This window comes from Prionailurus bengalensis, chromosome D1, assembly GCF_016509475.1.
Source record: "Prionailurus bengalensis isolate Pbe53 chromosome D1, Fcat_Pben_1.1_paternal_pri, whole genome shotgun sequence".
Classification (NCBI taxonomy): domain Eukaryota; kingdom Metazoa; phylum Chordata; class Mammalia; order Carnivora; family Felidae; genus Prionailurus; species Prionailurus bengalensis.
In genome coordinates, this window is record NC_057346.1 from 64,332,316 (window position 1) to 64,351,488 (window position 19,173).

At 36.3% G+C, this 19,173-nt stretch overlaps 1 protein-coding gene across 1 annotated transcript; it reads left to right on the forward strand.

Annotated features, from left to right (window-relative positions):
* The first annotated feature begins 5,460 nt into the window (after nt 1-5,460).
* Nucleotides 5,461-6,529, forward strand: LOC122482661 (olfactory receptor 10A2). The gene has a single exon (XM_043578976.1). It carries the CDS (start codon nt 5,576-5,578, stop codon nt 6,527-6,529), a length of 954 nt encoding a protein of 317 aa, XP_043434911.1. The 5' UTR covers nt 5,461-5,575.
* The last annotated feature ends 12,644 nt before the right edge of the window (nt 6,530-19,173 follow it).

The following is a 19,173-nucleotide window of genomic DNA, read 5'->3' on the forward strand; positions in this document are numbered from 1 at the left end:
CAATGGGTGATGGGCATTGAAAAGGGCATTTGTAGGGATGAGCACTGGGTGTTGTGTGTAAGCGGTGAACCACGGGAACCTACCCCAAAAACCAAGAGCACATTTTACACACTGTATGTTAGCCAAATTGACAATAAGTAAGAGATACATAAATAAATAAATAAATAAATAAATAAATAAGAACGATAATGATGGCCTTTAAATCATAGCTGTAAGAAGAAAATGAGAGAATGAATATAAAGCACAAAGCATAAATCTCTTATATATTCAGTCGGTATTTCCAGCTTCATCATGAGTATGATTATCGACACTTTCACTTGTAATATGTTTATTGCTATTATATAGCAAATGTAGCTAGCTCACTGTAGAAGATTTAGAAATCCAGGAAAATAAAAATAAAATAAATCCCCACTTTTTACCACTTGAAGTAGACCAGTTTTTAATTTTGCATGTACCCTTTCAACCTTTCTACAAGAATATACTTCCAAAATTAGAAATTTATCATATGTGTGCAGTGTTAGCATCTTCTTTTTTCATGATCGTTGGCCCTGCACAAACTTACATGTAGAATCATTGCCTCCATCTCTCCTCCCAGAGGAGTTCTTGCATCAAAGTGTATGAGCAGTAAAGGATCCTCACACAAGTATGCCAAATTGAGTTTTAAAGAGATTATACTAATTATAAAGCCCTAAACAAAATAAGATATGGCTTACCACACCACCCCTGACTAGCACTGAATATCATGTTTTTAAATATTTCAAAGATGATGAAATTTAATTTATATGTTAATTTTAATTTTATTACTAGCAAAATAGAGCAATTTTCATATGCTTACGGGCCATTGGCACTTTTCGGTGAAATAAATTTTTGTGTCTTCTATTTCTCTTTTGGGGAGATCATGTCTTTCAAAAATTTACTTATATGCCTAATTATTTATCAATTAGACAAATGCTTTTTATTATTTGTTGCTGTTATTGCAAATATTTTCCTATTTTTCATCTTTCCCTTTTTGTATGGGTTGTTTTGTGTTGTATGTATTTTATTCTTTATTATAGTCAAGTGTTCTTAAATAAAAACCAATATATTTCACTGTAGATAGGATAAAAAATATAAAATACAAAGAAGAAATTTAAAGCGCTTGTAATTGCACCACTAACATATTAACAAAGGAATAGAACTGAAGGTTGCTATATGGATATATATGCATGTATATTTGTATGTATGTATGTGTGTGTGTATATATATATATATACACATTTTGAAATAAATGTCTTACATTGAGTATGCTATTTTGTAGCCTAATTTATCAACTTAGCAAAACATATTGATTATTTTCACATGCCATTTGATATTCTTATAACACACTTTAAATTACTTCATAGCATTCTGTAGTATAGATGTAATACAATTTATTTCACTGATCTATTTTTATATATCTAGAATACTCTTTACTGTTTCTTTGTTTTAAGTACTCTATTGTAAATAAAACTGAGAGGAGCATTCTGATAGGTAAAATTTGCACATAATCTTAATCTAACATTGTAGACATGGAATCGCCAGTTCAAAGAGACTATAAACATACAGTGAAATCCGCTTATCATCTGGACCTACAGTGTTCAAATGTCTATATTCTTTCACTTTTACCCAAAATAAATATATAATATGTTAAATATTTAAGAAAAATAATCTCTTCTTTTTTAATTGTATTTGATTTCTGATGACTTTGAGCCCTCTTTACGGGTTTTTTGGCATTTGATTTCTGGTGATGTGAATTGAATGACTATAACTTTACTTAATTTTCTCTTAGATAATCTGCAACAATCTCTTGAAATTTATCTTCTAGATATTGTCTTCATTTGGTATTTGTCTTTAATTTCTCAGTTAGGCTTTTAATGTTCAAACATTTAATTTTATATTTTCAAATGAGTGGATCTTACCTTTTTTAGGTTCTGTTTTAGAGTTTATGCTGAGAAAGACCTTCAGAAAGCTAAAGTAAATATTAACATACATTTTTTTTCAAATTCAACTATGGCTTTGTATTTACATTTAAATCATCCATACTGGATGTATTTTGTTGTATTGTTTAAGGTGAGAATGCAACATTTATTTTCCCCTCAAGTTGCCCCAGAGCTGTTTACTGAATTCCTTTTATATATGCACTGCTCCTAGGATTCATTTTGTTTCAATTATTTGCCTAACGTACAATTCTTCGAAGCATGCACAAGTAAACATATTAAAGTATTTTAAAATTGTGAGAGAATACAACAAAATATTGTGAGATAGTATTAACATGTGTTTTAATATCTAATGGTATATATATTCTTGCTCTACTTAATGTTTTTGGAACCACATTAAATTTACTATTAATTTGTTGGTGATTGACATCTTTATAATACTACTAGTTTCTTCATAAAGACAATATGGCATTCAATTTGTCCAAGACATTTTTCCAATTATATCAGTTCATTACATTCCATAAGAGCATGTCTATTTTTAAAATGCTTATTCTAATGTACTTTGAGTGTTAATGATACACTGAAACTTTCTTTTAGTTAGCATTTGTTTTCATGAATACTGGAAAACCACTTATTTGATATGTTACTACTATGACTAGTCAACCAATTGAATTTTTACTATTGACAGTTTTTCATCTTCCTCTATAATAATGTTATCTTTTTCTTTCCAATATTTATTTCTTATTTATTTTCCTAGTCTTATTGCATTGGCCAAATTCCAAAACTTATTGTGAAACCAAGCTGGGACTCTTCAGAAGGACTTCGGGAGATCTGAGGCTTCCTCCAAAATACATTCAATATTATATATTTTTTGAAGGACAGAGATTCCATAGTTTTTGTCAGAATCTCTAAAGGTTGCATCATCCTCCAAATTTAAGAATCTCTGCTCTAATGTTTTACTTGTAAGTGTAGTGTTGTCTATTATTTTTACATAGATATCCAGATTGTATTGAGAAAGTAGTTTGGGTTATAGAGGAAAAATGAAATCCTGGGGAACTTAACTACCATGACCTTCCTTGGGTTCTGAGATATCTAGCTGGTCCAACTTCTCTCCATCTTTCAGAATCTTCTTTTGTTTCTTTCACATATAACGTCTAGGGGTTTTAGTGACACTTAGTGGAAAGAATAAGGAAAAATATATCTCCCCTCTCTTCCTAGAAAGAGTTCTCTGATTTATTTTTTTCCTTTGCAGTTGTGCTAACGTTTCTGTTTGGTTGTGATTTATAGGGGTCTTTAAAATTCATTTTGCTTTATTTTTATCATTTTCTAGTCAGTTACTTAACAGAATTTTCCCCTATCTTCAAATTAAAAAAAAAAAGAAAACTTTCACTAATATAAAGAAATGTTTGTGTAAATCTTTTAAAATTTATTTTGTTTTGTGCTTAGGGGTTCTTTCAGTTCAAAGTCATGCCTTCCTTTAGCTCAGAGATATTTATTCTTCCCCTGGTACTTCTCTGAGTATTGTCTCTCTTTCCTTTTTGTCATGTCATTCTGAAATGCCTAGCAAGTTGATTGTATTTCCTGTATTTTCCTTTATTATTACTCTCATTATTTTCATAGTTTCAAAATTTTTCTCAGTGATGTGGGCATGATTTCTCAAACTTATATTCTAATTCATCACTTCAGTTTTCTTAAGTTTCTAGCACTCCACTCCACAACCTTTTAATTTGATAATCATGGTCTGCCATTCTCATCCCCACTCTGCCCCAACCACCATGGTCTTTTCTGACCTAAGGCTGTTATTTTTAGTGACTGCTTATTCAGTATTCAATATCTTATGGGGCTTTGTTGAGAGTACATAATGAAAACAATCAACGTGTCTTTAGTTTCGTTCAGACTCTTTCTTGAGAAAGGGAACCACTGTTCTCATGTCTCGGATTTATTCCACTAATTTGAATTGTGTCTTCATACCTCTCATGACTTTCTCTACTTACTCTGAAAAGCACAGGGCTGGGTTGTACTGAATGACAGTAGGAGTCTCTAATTAAGATTCTTTGTTTGTGGCATCAATGATCCTTTTATTATTATTAATTTTTGAAACTTGTATTTGGTTTTTCTGAAGTTGATCTCAAAACTGTAGACATTGCTTCATTTAATTTTTAGTGCTTCAGAGAAATCTTAGATCAGTCTGATCATTATTCTTTGGCAAGAATGACTTTCTCTTCCTTCATGGATGTTTTGGAGTTTTAAATACAACCTTCAAATTCAAATTACTCACCATTACCTGACTAATATTGAGCTTCAGTGGTTTGTCTATTGCTTAAAAATGGATTGTGTATGAAATCGGAGGATGAGTATACCACCTGATTTTCTTGATCCCAGGTACACAGATTTCATCCCTCCCCTAATTCACCTTATACCATTCATTTTCAATGTCAGAGTGATGTTTCTATGTGTTGTATGTGGCATATATAACAATGTCACTCCCATGCTTCATGTATTCAGGCGGCTCTCTTTATCTATAGAATAAGGTCCAAATTCCTTAGCATACAATAAAAGTCTATTGATGTAACATATCCAAAACAAGGACCACAAGCTTGTTTCTCTTTTACTTTGTTTCAATTCTGGTTTCTAGTGCTCTTAATAATGTTTTTATTTCTGTTTTTAAGCTTGTATTTTTTGTATAATAGTTTCCTAACCACATCCAATTCCTTTATTACTTAGTTTCCAACTTCATCTCATAATTCCTCCATTAGAATTCAATGTTCTAGATTACCAAAATAATGAGGAAAGAAGGGAATATGATAAGTTGAAAATTAGAAAGAAATCATACAAAATGTGATTTTGCAGAAATTCCCATTTTATTTTCGTAAGCATTAATGAGTTAGTCCTCAGATCAAGGTAGAATAGTCCAATGAATCACAGTCCAGTGGAAGTCTGAGAACTCTGGAATTCAACAGATGTGGTTTGGATTCGAGACCTCCACTTTCACTGCTATTCCTTAACTTCTCTGGGATAAGTTGCCTCCCCTATAAAATGCATATATAAAAGGACAAAACACAGGCATGTGTTAATTGTCCTCAATACATGCTCCTCACTCACCTCCCAAATTACAGCCAGCAAGAAAGATTCATGAAGAGTAGAAAACTTATTAGATGCAGTATTCTGCATTGAATATATAAATTCTGCATTTTAAATATATTTCTAAAGTTTTTATAAATTCACATGTATGTGTTTTTAATGAAATCATGAACTTTGGGCTTGTATCTCAAAAGTTGAGGTGTTTTCAGGAATATAATTTCTTCCAAAATGTGCCCCTTGATGGCTCCTTCAGGGACTTATGGTTCTGATTTGGTATGACCATTCTGTACATGTTAATGTACAAATGAGGAAATATCAACTCTTCCAGAAGCTGGCCCAGGCCCATCTCAGAACTTAAGCTCTGGCCATTCTTCCTTGTGTCTTATTCTTAGACAGCTCAAGGCCCTTCCTTTTCCAACTGAGATCCCGACCCAGCCTCTTTTCCTGACACTAAAAAGGAGTCTGATAAACCAAGATTCTGATTCCTCCAATCAAGAATCTCTCTTCATGACTGAAGCTGGAGATTCTTTTCTGTATTGATGGCTGAAGGAAACCGGACAAGAGTTGGGGAGTTTATCCTCATGAGCTTCTCTTCCCTACCTACTGAAATACAGTCACTACTCTTCCTGACATTTCTAATCATCTACCTGGTCACGCTATTGGGAAACAGCCTCATCATTCTTGTTACCTTGGCTGACCCCATGCTGCACAGCCCCATGTACTTCTTCCTCAGGAACTTGTCCTTCTTGGAGATTGGCTTCAACCTAGTCATCGTGCCCAAGATGCTGGGGACCCTGCTTGCCCGGGACACAACCATCTCCTTCCTTGGCTGTGCCATGCAGATGTATTTCTTCTTCTTCTTTGGAGTTGCTGAATGCGTCCTCCTGGCCACCATGGCATATGACCGCTATGTAGCCATCTGCAATCCCTTGCACTACCCAGTCATCATGAACCAGAGGACACGTGCCAAATTGGCTGTTGCCTCCTGGTTTCCAGGCTTTCCCATAGCTACTGTGCAGACCACTTGGCTCTTCAGCTTTCCATTCTGTGGCACCAACAAGGTGAACCACTTCTTCTGTGACAGCCCACCTGTGCTGAGACTGGTGTGTGCAGACACAGCAATGTTTGAGGTCTACGCGATTGTTGGCACTGTGCTGGTCGTCATGATACCCTGCTTGCTGATCCTGTGTTCCTACCTTCGCATTGCTGCTGCCATCCTTAAGATTCCATCAGCTAAAGGGAAGCATAAAGCCTTCTCTACCTGCTCCTCCCACCTCCTTGTTGTCTCCCTTTTCTATGTGTCATTAAGCCTCACCTACTTCCGGCCTAAATCCAATAATTCGCCTGAGAGCAAAAAGCTGCTGTCATTGTCCTACACTGTTGTGACTCCCATGTTGAACCCCATCATCTATAGCCTGAGAAATAATGAGGTGAAGAATGCCCTTGGCCGGACTTTCCGCAAGGCTTTCGGCCTTAGAATTTGCATCCCATAGACATTAAGAAATGAGAGTAAAGTGTACTCAATGTGGAGCAATCAGGTTCATATTTGGGATTCCTCTGCCTCCCTTGCCATCTCTGGTGGGATGAAACCCAGCTGCTGAAATGACTATTGGGAAGCTCAGAAGAGGGAAAAGAGCAGAGAAGTAGGTTGGCCCTGTTTCTACCACCTGGAAACTCCTCTGTTCATTGTAGGTTTACGTTATTTTTCTTATTGGTACAGCGGCACTTTGACACTTCTATGACTAACCTATTCCTGGTATTGACTTTGTTAATGTGTGCCAATGTGACAAACATGGGAGACAATATGAAACTGCTTGTAGTATGAACTTGGGAGACACAAAGTCATCTTGGCACTTTATCTTGTTTTGGACAAGTCTAACTTCATTCCATTGGAAAAAAGCCTATAATCCCGGTTTATATAATTTATTCATTTCATTTTGTATGCTTCTGAGGCAGTACTGGCTCTTAAGTTAGTTGGTGTTTCATGTGGATAGAGGAAGTGGAACAGTACTCTCCATGCATATTCCTTTATAACCCCACGGGCCTTACTCAATTCATTCCTCAGGCTATTTCTCCCAGGTAATATTACATGACACTCAATATTACCAACTCATCATCAGCAAAGGTTTTCCTTGTTTGGCTAACAAATAAGCCCTTGGAAACTTAAATTACTTTCAGCCTCATTGTCATTTTATATTTTTATGAAGAAATTCTACTTTCGATACTCCATTTACAGTTTTCAGATTTGTCTGTTACTTTCTGTGAGTTGTAAATAATTTCAATAAATATTTAATCTAGAGATTCTTTCTGTCAGTGGGTAATAATTTCAATAAGTATTTCATCTAGAGATGTCTACGTATACTGTATTCTTTAACATAGAGTATCATTACATAATAAACACAATGATTTATCATCCAATTTGATAACAGAATAATCTGATCCCACCATGCTTTTTTAAAGTTTTTGTTTTAATTCCAGTTAGTTAACATATAGTGTTATATTGGTTTCAGGTGTACAATATTCAACAATTCCATACATCACCCAGTGCTCATCATAAAAAGTGCACTTCCTAATCCCCATCACCTATTTTACCCATCCTCCTAACTCCCTTCCTCTGTTCATCATCAATGTGTTCTCTATAACTAAAAGTCTGTTTCTTAGTTTGTCTCTCTCTCTCTCCCATTTCCCCTTTGCTATTTTTTATTGGCTTGCTTCTTAAACTCCACATATGAGTGAAATCATATGGTATTTGTCTTTCTGACTGACTTATTTCACTTACCATTATTCTCTCTAGCTCTGTCATGTCATTGCAAATGGCCAGATTTCATTATTTTTTATGGCTGAGTAATATCCCATTGTATATATGTACCACATCTTCTTTATCCATTCATCTATGAGTCAACACTCACGCTGCTTCCATAGTTTGGCTATTGTAAATAATGCAGCTATACACAGGGAGGGGTGCATGTATCCCTTTGAATTAGCATTTTTGTATTCTTTGAATAAGTAGCCAGTAACACTCTACTGTACTTTAAAATGTGACATTTGAAGTTTAGTTCCTTTTCTCATTTTGACATCGTGGGCTTGCACTGGTAATAATATAAGTAAATAAAGTATTGAAGTATAGAGACACCTGTGGCACTCAAAATGCTGTCAAGTAATAACTGCATCACTGTATAATTTTTAACTTATTAATACTTACTTTTTGCAAGAGTCATTTACTCTTGGCAGCAGACCACGCCATGTTCACACTCTTATAATTTGACAAGAGCTACAACAAGACGGACTAATTAAATTGTAACCATTTCTCTCCTATGTTCACCTGCCCTGATTCCTGAAAACTTTTTTTTTCATTTTCATTGAGATAGAATTGGCACATAATATTATAGAAGTTTCAGATGTACAACATAATGACTTTGCATATGTATCTTTGCAAAATAATTACCAAAGTAAGTTCAGTTACCATCCATCACCTCACGTAGTTAAATATTTTTTTCTTGTGCATCACTGTGGTTTTTAACACCCTAAACAGGGGGCGCCTGGATGGTTCAGTTGGTTGTCTGACTCTTGATTTTGGCAAAGGTCATGATGTCATGGTTCATGAGATTGAGTCCCACACCTGGCTCCGTGTTGTAATGGAGATTGCTTGGGATTCTTTCTCTCCCTCTCTCTCTGCCTCTCCGTTGCTCACTCACGCTCTCTGCCTTTCTCAAAATAAATAAATAAACTTAAAAAATGTAATACCCCTAGCTGCAGATGAAGGCACCACTAATGTATGAGTTCTACATAGCTGCTCAGCTTTACTGTTGTAGGATGAAAACAGCCATAATATATAAATGAACAAGCATGGCTGCATTTCAATAAAACATTTCTGGATACTAGAATTTGATTTTCATACACTGTTTGTACATCAAGGAATATTCTTCTTCTGATTTTTTCTAGCCATTTAAAAATGTAAAAAACCATTCTTAACTCATGAACTATATACAATAAAGACCAGTGGACGGTGGGATTTGCCTGTAGGCTATAGTTTGCTAACATCTGGGTAAAAGCATGAACTCTGAAGTTAAAATGCCTAGGTTTTATCCTGGTTCTGCCACTTGACAGCTTGGTGATATAGGACAAGTTATTTTGCACCCCTCTGCTTCACTTTCCTCTTCTGTAAAGTGAAGATAATAATAACACCTATTTCTTCCCCTTTTTCATCATGGTTGAGGGGATTAAATGAGTTAATATATGTGAATCATTAAGGAACAATGTTGGACACATAGTAGTTTGTATAGAAATGTTAGCCATTATAAAGATCTGATTATTGGGTGGGGAAGTGATGATGATAGTGAGAATAATAGAAATTATGACATGGGAGGGAAAACTGGAGGGAGATGAAGGGGAGGAGTTGGTAGGAGTCAAATCTTGAAAGGCCTTCCATGCCAAAGAGCTTGAACACTATTTTGTGCACAAGTGGGTCAGTTGAATGGTTTTCAGCATAAGGACAAAATCAAGTCTGTATTTTAGAAATAGTACTTGGCAATGATGAGAAAAGTGAGTGATAAAGGGACACAATCTATAAGATAGACACCAGTCAAAAGACCTTTGTAATTGGGGAGTTAAAAGTTTATAAGACCAAAATTCAGCGCAAGGAAAACCACTTCTTAATCTCAGCATTTGAAGTCCTCCATCAAAATGGGTCAGCAGAGCAGGCATTCAGCAGAACTGACAGATCAGAGTAAATTCATTCAGCGCAAGGAAAACCACTTCTTAATCTCAGCATTTGAAGTCCTCCATCAAAATGGGTCAGCAGAGCAGGCATTCAGCAGAACTGACAGATCAGAGTAAATTCATTCCTGGTCTGGACTGCATCTACTCCTGTAAGCATGCAGGCCAGCAGGGATTTGAGCTTCAAAGCTGGCCTGCTTTCCAAGATGAGTTCGTTAGGAGGTGTGGCTGTGCAGCCTGAGTTCATTAGCCCTTTCCCCAGATCTGATCCTACCTATTCACATAAGCTTTCCCTCTGGCCCCTGGGACAGACCAGTGGGTGCCTCAGTCAACTGCTCCCTAAACAGCAGTGTGCCTCATTAACAACTTTTTAATGAGGTCACAGGCTATGACTGCTCATTAATAGGCTGGTTAGCCTACAACCCCAGGGTGGAGGAGTCTGAGGATAGAAGCCAGGGAGAAGAGAGCTCAGCCTGCATTAGAGCTGCCTCAGAGCAGAGACTCCTAGGCTTTCACTCTCAGGCCTCCAGGGTCTCTTGGAGCTCTCCGAGACTGATTCTGCAGCTAGAAGTCAGGAGGGGCCAAGGCCTGAGAGGGAGGAATTACAACAGAGTCCCATGATCCCAGACTTGGGCCAGAGATTCTCGAGGAAATCAGATACTTTTCAGGTTTTCTTTGATGCTTGCGTAAATGGAATATTGCCCTTGGAATTTTTGTTGCCTTGCTTTTCATAACCACGAATTTCCATGCTATTCTCCACACACACGTCCAAGTGCAGACTCTTTTGTATTATTTCTCAAGTCCTTTGGAACTATACTTGTCCTGGGAGTTCAGAGGTTGGCCCTCTTCTTCCGTCTTCCATGTGTACTATCTCAGAGATCCCATCCATTGCCAGGGTTTCAACAAATCCTGTGGAGATGAAGCCTCCTTGTGGAGATTAAATTTGGGTATTGGCTTCTATCTCCCACCGGGATCATTCCTAGAGCCTCCTAGCTGATCTCCCAGCCTCCAGTGATACTGCAGACTTACATATGCACCTCATCCTAATCCATCCTCCTTACCGTCTCGTCTCTAGAGTTCTTTCTAAGTGTGCTTGTGAAAATCTGTCGTTTTCGTGCTTAAAATCCTTACAATCCACCCTCATCTTCAGAATGAAATTAATGTTCTTCTATAATATGAGCCCCTTTGTACATCAGCTCTAGCTTTACTTTTCCAATTTCAGTTATTACCATACTTCAACCATATCGTCGAATGAATAGTCAACTCTTGCCGTCCTGAACTATTTTCTTTCCCCGTACACCATGCATTTCCACTTTCTCTAAAGTTAGTCTTTTTTATTCCCCTCAACAATTAGCATTTTGAAAAACCTGGGTTCAAATTTTGTGTCTGCTGTTTACCAGCTATGTATGTTTATGCAAATTATTCTCTGTCTCTAGCCCTCAGTTTCCTTGTCTTTGAATGAGGTGATAATACCCACCTCATGGAATTGATAAGATGAAAATTTGAACAATGAAACCTGCCATGAAAGTGTTAAAACTAATCCTGCGCTGGCAGCAGAGGCACCAAGCAAATAGCCACTTCCACTTGTAAAACTTTGTGAGTCTATTCTTCATTATTTCTTGCAGTTTGAAGTAAGATTGTCAGTTATGCAGCATTCTCAATTAGTTTGCTACTAATTGTAACACAGGGAAATTATTAGGTTCTCTCCATTTCCCAGAGAGCGGGGTAAAGAAAGGAATTAGCATGTAATAACTGTCAAATATGAGTTACCTATTTATAAATTAGGTATCATTTACTCTTCACAGGTATAATCAGGATGTACAGTCTAGAACAACAACAACAACAAAAAACCAATAAGTGTCAGAGCTTATGTTTGAATCCAGGTCTACCTGAACCCAAAATGTCATGTTCTTGTCAGTATAGCATGTGCCTTCTCCAAAATATAAAGGCAGAAAGTATAAAAAAGTTAGGAGAAAAAGCTCTCTGTCTCTCAAAAATAAATAAATACTAAAAATATTTTTTAAAAAGTAGACAAGTACACAAACAGTTGTAGAACAAAAAGTGCCATACAAAGTGCTGCACTATGTCATAATTCTGCACTTTGATAAACGCTGTCATGGAAATATTCAACCCGTCTCCTAATCCTGCTCATTCTTTCTTGGCAAAATTCTTACTTAAACCTTGGCTCAACTGCTATGTTCATTGTCCCTGTCATTACATACCACAAGCCAGGCCCTTATTTCTAAACTACTATTATAAGAGCCTCCTCACTGATCTCATTGCTTCCATGCTCCCTTCCCAATCCTCCTTAACCTCACTGCTAAGTACAGGATTTACAGGGATGAGCAAAAGACAGTCCTTGCCCTTGGGGTCATTATAGTCCAATGGACAGGAGAGATATATTTTTTAATGTTTTTATTTATTTTTGAGACAGAGACAGAGCATGAGCAGGGGAGGGGCAGAGAGAGAGGGAGACACAGAATCTTAAGCAGGCTCCAGGCTTGGAGCTGTCAGCACAGAGCCCGACGCGGGCCTCGAACTCACGGACTGTGAGATCATGACCTGAGCTGAAGTTGGAGGCCCAACTGACTGAGCCACCCAGGCACCCCTGGACAGGAGAGATATTAAACAAAGAACTGCGCAAATAAATATGTAATTACAAATTGATATCATTGCTATGAAGGAAAAGAACCTAGTGCTCTGAGAAAGAATAAAAGGAAGGAGTCTTAATTTGCATTTGGACTAGAGAAGACCTCATCAAGGAAGTGACATTTTTTCTAAAGTTTTTATTTTAATTCCAGGTAGTTAGCATATAGTGTAATATTACATTCTGGTGTACAATATAGTAATTTGACACTTCCATACAACACCCAGTGCTCATCACAAGTGCACTCCTTAATCCTCATCACCTATTTAACCCATCTCCCCTCCACCTCCCCCCTGGTAACCGCCAATATGTTCTCTATAGTTAAGAGTCTGTTTCTTGGTTGGCCTCTCCCTTTTTTTTCCCCTTTGCTCATTTATCTCTTAAATTCCACATATGAGTGAAATCGTGCTCTTTGTCTTTCTCTGACAGACCTATTCTGCTTAGAATCATACTCTCTAGCTCAATCCATGTCATTGCAAATGGCAAGATTTCATTCTTTTTTATAGCTGAGTATTTTTCCATTGTATGTATATAAATGTACATATGTATATATGTATATATATATATGTATATATATATGTATATATATATATGTATATATATATATATATATATATATATTTCCCTCCTATATAAAATAAGGGTTTGCTTTAGGGCTAGGATAAGGATTGGGGTTAAGATTAGTGCCAGTATGAGGGTATGGACCTATTATCCTGCAGCTTAGAGACATCTCCAGAGGGATAAGTTTAAGGTGAGGTTATGGTTAGGATGAAGGATTAGGGTTAAGGGTTAGTGGTTAGCTGTTAGTGGTTAATGGTTAGTGGATTAGGTTTTCGATGAGAAGAATACTCTCTACCTCCATCCATGTTGTTGCGCATGGCAAGATTTCCTTCTTCTCGAGGAAGTGATATTTAAAGTGGTATCAGAAGAGTGTGTAGGAGTTAGCCAATTAAAAATAAAGAGGAATAATATACAAATCAAAAGGATTTGTATATACAAAGATCTAAGTCAGTAACTGCAGAAATGGTGTTGGTAGCAGTATTAGTAGTAATGTTAGTCATCATGTAGTCAACTGGCATACTCCTTCCCCTCTTTGATGGCAACCTTCAAGGCCCAGGTCAAATAGCATCTTAATGGAACATTGCCATATACGACATTTGTCATGGCTTAGCATGTTTTCTACACTTTATCTCATTTTCTTCTCACAACAGGTACCGGGCATCTCATGCATATGAAAATGACACGCAGAATAATTTTTTCCAGGTCACAAGGTTAGGAATCAGTGAAAGAAACCAGAATGTTAGTTTTGTTTAGATATTTGTTTCAAATGTCTCTTTTCTATTAAAAAAAAAACCCAAATACTTTCACGTGATAAAAATTCAAGCAGATTCCCTCCTTTTGGAGGTGGAGATAAATTTCTCTTCCTTGTATGTGGCTTGGATTTAGCAACCCACATTGAAGGAATAGAATGTGGAAAGGGGATAGTGAAAAGTCATGTTTATATCCTGTACATCCTGATATGATGTGATGAGAAAGGCACTTCACTCTCTGGTATTATTTCCGCCTCTCCAAACCAAACCAAACGAAACCAAAAAACTCACGTAATCATGAAAACACAAGATCTAAGAACATCACAGATTAGAGAAAAGTGAGGATATATAACAACTAAATGCAATTCAGTTGCATGGAATGAATCCTGGTAAAGAAGAGAAACATTTGTGGGAAAACTGATCAAATTCAAATAAGGCCTGTAGTCTACTTAATAGTATTGTAGCAATGTTAATTTTTTAAGTTCTGGGCAATGAACCAGGGTCATGTAAGATGTTAAAACTAGGGAAACCTGCATGGAGTGTAAAAAGGAATTCTTACTATCTTGGCAACTCTTTTATAAATCTAAAATTATTTCAAAATTAAAAATGTTTTAAGTCAAAAATTCAACCAATATAAAATTATATACAATCAAAAGTAGATATCTGTCTCAATACTGACCGCTGGTACCCTATTTCCCTGCCCACAGGTAACTCATCAATTTTCTATATATCTTTACAGAAAATTTCTAATAATAAATTTTATTTACATATTTGAGATTTTCTTTTTTTTATTCTTTTAGTGTTTATTTTTGAGAGAGAGAGAGAAAGAGAGAGACAGACAGAGCGTGAGTGGGAGAAGGGCAGAGAGAGAGAGAGAGAGAGAGAGAGAGACACACACACACACAATCTGAAACAGGCTGCAGGCTCTGAGTTATCAGCACAGAGCCTGATGCGGGACTCAAACTTGGGAACTTGGGAATGGTGAGATTATGACCGGAGCCGAAATAGGACGCTTAACCGACTGAGCCATCCAGGTACCCGTTGAGATTTTCTTCTATAAAATATATGCAGTTGTACGATATGTGTATGATGTTTTTTACATTGATACTTTAAAAAATTGCAAAACACCGGCAGTCTGGCTGGCTCAGTTGGTGGAGCCTCAACTCTTGATCTTGGAGTTGTGGGTTTGAGCCTCACAGTTGGGTGTAAAGATTGGATAAAAATAAAATCTTTAAAAATAAAAATTGCTGAGTATAACAAACTGGAGAGATCTAGTGCTAGGATTAAATTTAAGTTACTCTGACTTCAAATTTAGTGCTTTATTCTACAAAATCCTATGTCCCCTAGCCAGGATGCTTTTGTGTGTTTGTTTTGTTTTGTTTTGTTTTGTTTTCTTGAAATTTTTCCTGTAGGCATCTGAAATTCATCATGGTCTCAAAGGACAATAGATTTAAGAAAGGTCAGGCACCCTTGTGGGAGGGTAGAAAGAGCAGCTAAGGTGAGCCCAATAATTCCTGGGGGGAATATGCAAGTGCCAGCCCTTCACCTGGTCCTGAGTATAAAAGAGACATAGCTGGGAATAATTCTCCTGTCAGGACTGAGTGCATGGCCAACCCATGTTTGCTCACAGATATGCTCACTCATGCCTGAAGGCAGCAGGGACCTGGCTTTGAGTCCAGACAGTAATGGCTCATCCAGAATAGAAAGTAAGACTTCCCTGGTGCCTCTTTTGGCTCTTCTGACAACAGAGCCAGAGTTTTTCCAATACTCGAGGGCAGGCATGAAGCAAGCATGGGTGTCAGGCAGAGCTGAACAAGGCAGATATCCCTATTAGGCACAGGTAAGGCTTCTACCAATGGTCAGATTAGCCCGGGACTCTTCTCCAAGTTCAGGTGCTCAACTGGACCAGGTTTGGCAGGATTTGGAGGGACACCTCATTTTATTCTTGTGTCCACACTGGGAAGATCTCATAAGTTCCTCTCTTTCTATGTCATAAGTGAGATATGAGACCACAAAAAGATTGAGATTACTAGTTTTTTTCCCAGTTCTATCCTCTAAAGCTTTCTGACCCAGCCTTGCAGCCTCCACAGGACATAAACGTCCTCCAAGTTTGACTTTCCTCTGATTACTTGGGGAAGACTTGCCTCAGTGGGACATTCATGAGGCAGAGCACATCAGAGCATGCTACTTCTTTAGGGCAATTTTATGGGTGCAAAAGGCCTTGAAGAGTGGGCTCCTACTCCTGGGGTAGTCAGGCTAATGATTAGCAGAAGGATGATCCTGCAGAAGTTCTGGAGGGACTTGGAAGGAGCCTGTGGGCCAGCCGTGACCACCAGATTGTGTGATGTCTCTCAGTCTTAGGCCAGGGCGCCATCTCTTCTTCCCTGGTAGTTTCCAGAAGTTCTGTGGGAACCCGGTGGGCCCTTTCATCTCTTCTCCCTCTTCCTTCCCAATCCTCCTCACCAGCACAAAACATTATACTTTGTCCTGAAATGGAGCTTCCAGTGAAAGTGGAGTTCTGACTAAAGGGAGGGCAGTCACTGAGAAAAGTAGGAATTTCAATGATGAATGGAAACTCCAGAGAGAATAAACTTTGTCAAATTCGTATTTTCATTCATCCAGTCATCTCAAATCACATATCTGGCTAATCCCTGGGCTTCCTCCTGTAATGATGACCGAGGCAGTTAATTTTCTGAAGGAGTTTACAGATCCAGATGCAAATAGGTAATTATAATATCTGGATAACTGAAATATTTTTAAAGATATAGGAAAGAGAGAAGATGACTAGTATCATGTTTTCACTCATATGTGGATCTTGAGAAATTTAACAGAAGCTCATGGGGGGAAGGGAAGGGGAGAAAATAGTTACAAACAGAGAGGGAGCGAGGCAAACCATAAGAGACTCTTAAATACAGAGAATAAACTGAGGGTGGCTGGAGGAGTGGGAGAGAGGGGACAATGGGTGATGGGCATTGAAAAGGGCATTTGTAGGGATGAGCACTGGGTGTTGTGTGTAAGCGGTGAACCACGGGAACCTACCCCAAAAACCAAGAGCACATTTTACACACTGTATGTTAGCCAAATTGACAATAAGTAAGAGATACATAAATAAATAAATAAATAAATAAATAAATAAATAAATAAGAACGATAATGATGGCCTTTAAATCATAGCTGTAAGAAGAAAATGAGAGAATGAATATAAAGCACAAAGCATAAATCTCTTATATATTCAGTCGGTATTTCCAGCTTCATCATGAGTATGATTATCGACACTTTCACTTGTAATATGTTTATTGCTATTATATAGCAAATGTAGCTAGCTCACTGTAGAAGATTTAGAAATCCAGGAAAATAAAAATAAAATAAATCCCCACTTTTTACCACTTGAAGTAGACCAGTTTTTAATTTTGCATGTACCCTTTCAACCTTTCTACAAGAATATACTTCCAAAATTAGAAATTTATCATATGTGTGCAGTGTTAGCATCTTCTTTTTTCATGATCGTTGGCCCTGCACAAACTTACATGTAGAATCATTGCCTCCATCTCTCCTCCCAGAGGAGTTCTTGCATCAAAGTGTATGAGCAGTAAAGGATCCTCACACAAGTATGCCAAATTGAGTTTTAAAGAGATTATACTAATTATAAAGCCCTAAACAAAATAAGATATGGCTTACCACACCACCCCTGACTAGCACTGAATATCATGTTTTTAAATATTTCAAAGATGATGAAATTTAATTTATATGTTAATTTTAATTTTATTACTAGCAAAATAGAGCAATTTTCATATGCTTACGGGCCATTGGCACTTTTCGGTGAAATAAATTTTTGTGTCTTCTATTTCTCTTTTGGGGAGATCATGTCTTTCAAAAATTTACTTATATGCCTAATTATTTATCAATTAGACAAATGCTTTTTATTATTTGTTGCTGTTATTGCAAATATTTTCCTATTTTTCATCTTTCCCTTTTTGTATGGGTTGTTTTGTGTTGTATGTATTTTATTCTTTATTATAGTCAAGTGTTCTTAAATAAAAACCAATATATTTCACTGTAGATAGGATAAAAAATATAAAATACAAAGAAGAAATTTAAAGCGCTTGTAATTGCACCACTAACATATTAACAAAGGAATAGAACTGAAGGTTGCTATATGGATATATATGCATGTATATTTGTATGTATGTATGTGTGTGTGTATATATATATATATACACATTTTGAAATAAATGTCTTACATTGAGTATGCTATTTTGTAGCCTAATTTATCAACTTAGCAAAACATATTGATTATTTTCACATGCCATTTGATATTCTTATAACACACTTTAAATTACTTCATAGCATTCTGTAGTATAGATGTAATACAATTTATTTCACTGATCTATTTTTATATATCTAGAATACTCTTTACTGTTTCTTTGTTTTAAGTACTCTATTGTAAATAAAACTGAGAGGAGCATTCTGATAGGTAAAATTTGCACATAATCTTAATCTAACATTGTAGACATGGAATCGCCAGTTCAAAGAGACTATAAACATACAGTGAAATCCGCTTATCATCTGGACCTACAGTGTTCAAATGTCTATATTCTTTCACTTTTACCCAAAATAAATATATAATATGTTAAATATTTAAGAAAAATAATCTCTTCTTTTTTAATTGTATTTGATTTCTGATGACTTTGAGCCCTCTTTACGGGTTTTTTGGCATTTGATTTCTGGTGATGTGAATTGAATGACTATAACTTTACTTAATTTTCTCTTAGATAATCTGCAACAATCTCTTGAAATTTATCTTCTAGATATTGTCTTCATTTGGTATTTGTCTTTAATTTCTCAGTTAGGCTTTTAATGTTCAAACATTTAATTTTATATTTTCAAATGAGTGGATCTTACCTTTTTTAGGTTCTGTTTTAGAGTTTATGCTGAGAAAGACCTTCAGAAAGCTAAAGTAAATATTAACATACATTTTTTTTCAAATTCAACTATGGCTTTGTATTTACATTTAAATCATCCATACTGGATGTATTTTGTTGTATTGTTTAAGGTGAGAATGCAACATTTATTTTCCCCTCAAGTTGCCCCAGAGCTGTTTACTGAATTCCTTTTATATATGCACTGCTCCTAGGATTCATTTTGTTTCAATTATTTGCCTAACGTACAATTCTTCGAAGCATGCACAAGTAAACATATTAAAGTATTTTAAAATTGTGAGAGAATACAACAAAATATTGTGAGATAGTATTAACATGTGTTTTAATATCTAATGGTATATATATTCTTGCTCTACTTAATGTTTTTGGAACCACATTAAATTTACTATTAATTTGTTGGTGATTGACATCTTTATAATACTACTAGTTTCTTCATAAAGACAATATGGCATTCAATTTGTCCAAGACATTTTTCCAATTATATCAGTTCATTACATTCCATAAGAGCATGTCTATTTTTAAAAT

Bases quoted from the DNA above. Each gene is read 5' to 3' on its own strand.
- LOC122482661 (XM_043578976.1), top strand. From the start codon at position 5,576: ATGGCTGAAGGAAACCGGACAAGAGTTGGGGAGTTTATCCTCATGAGC.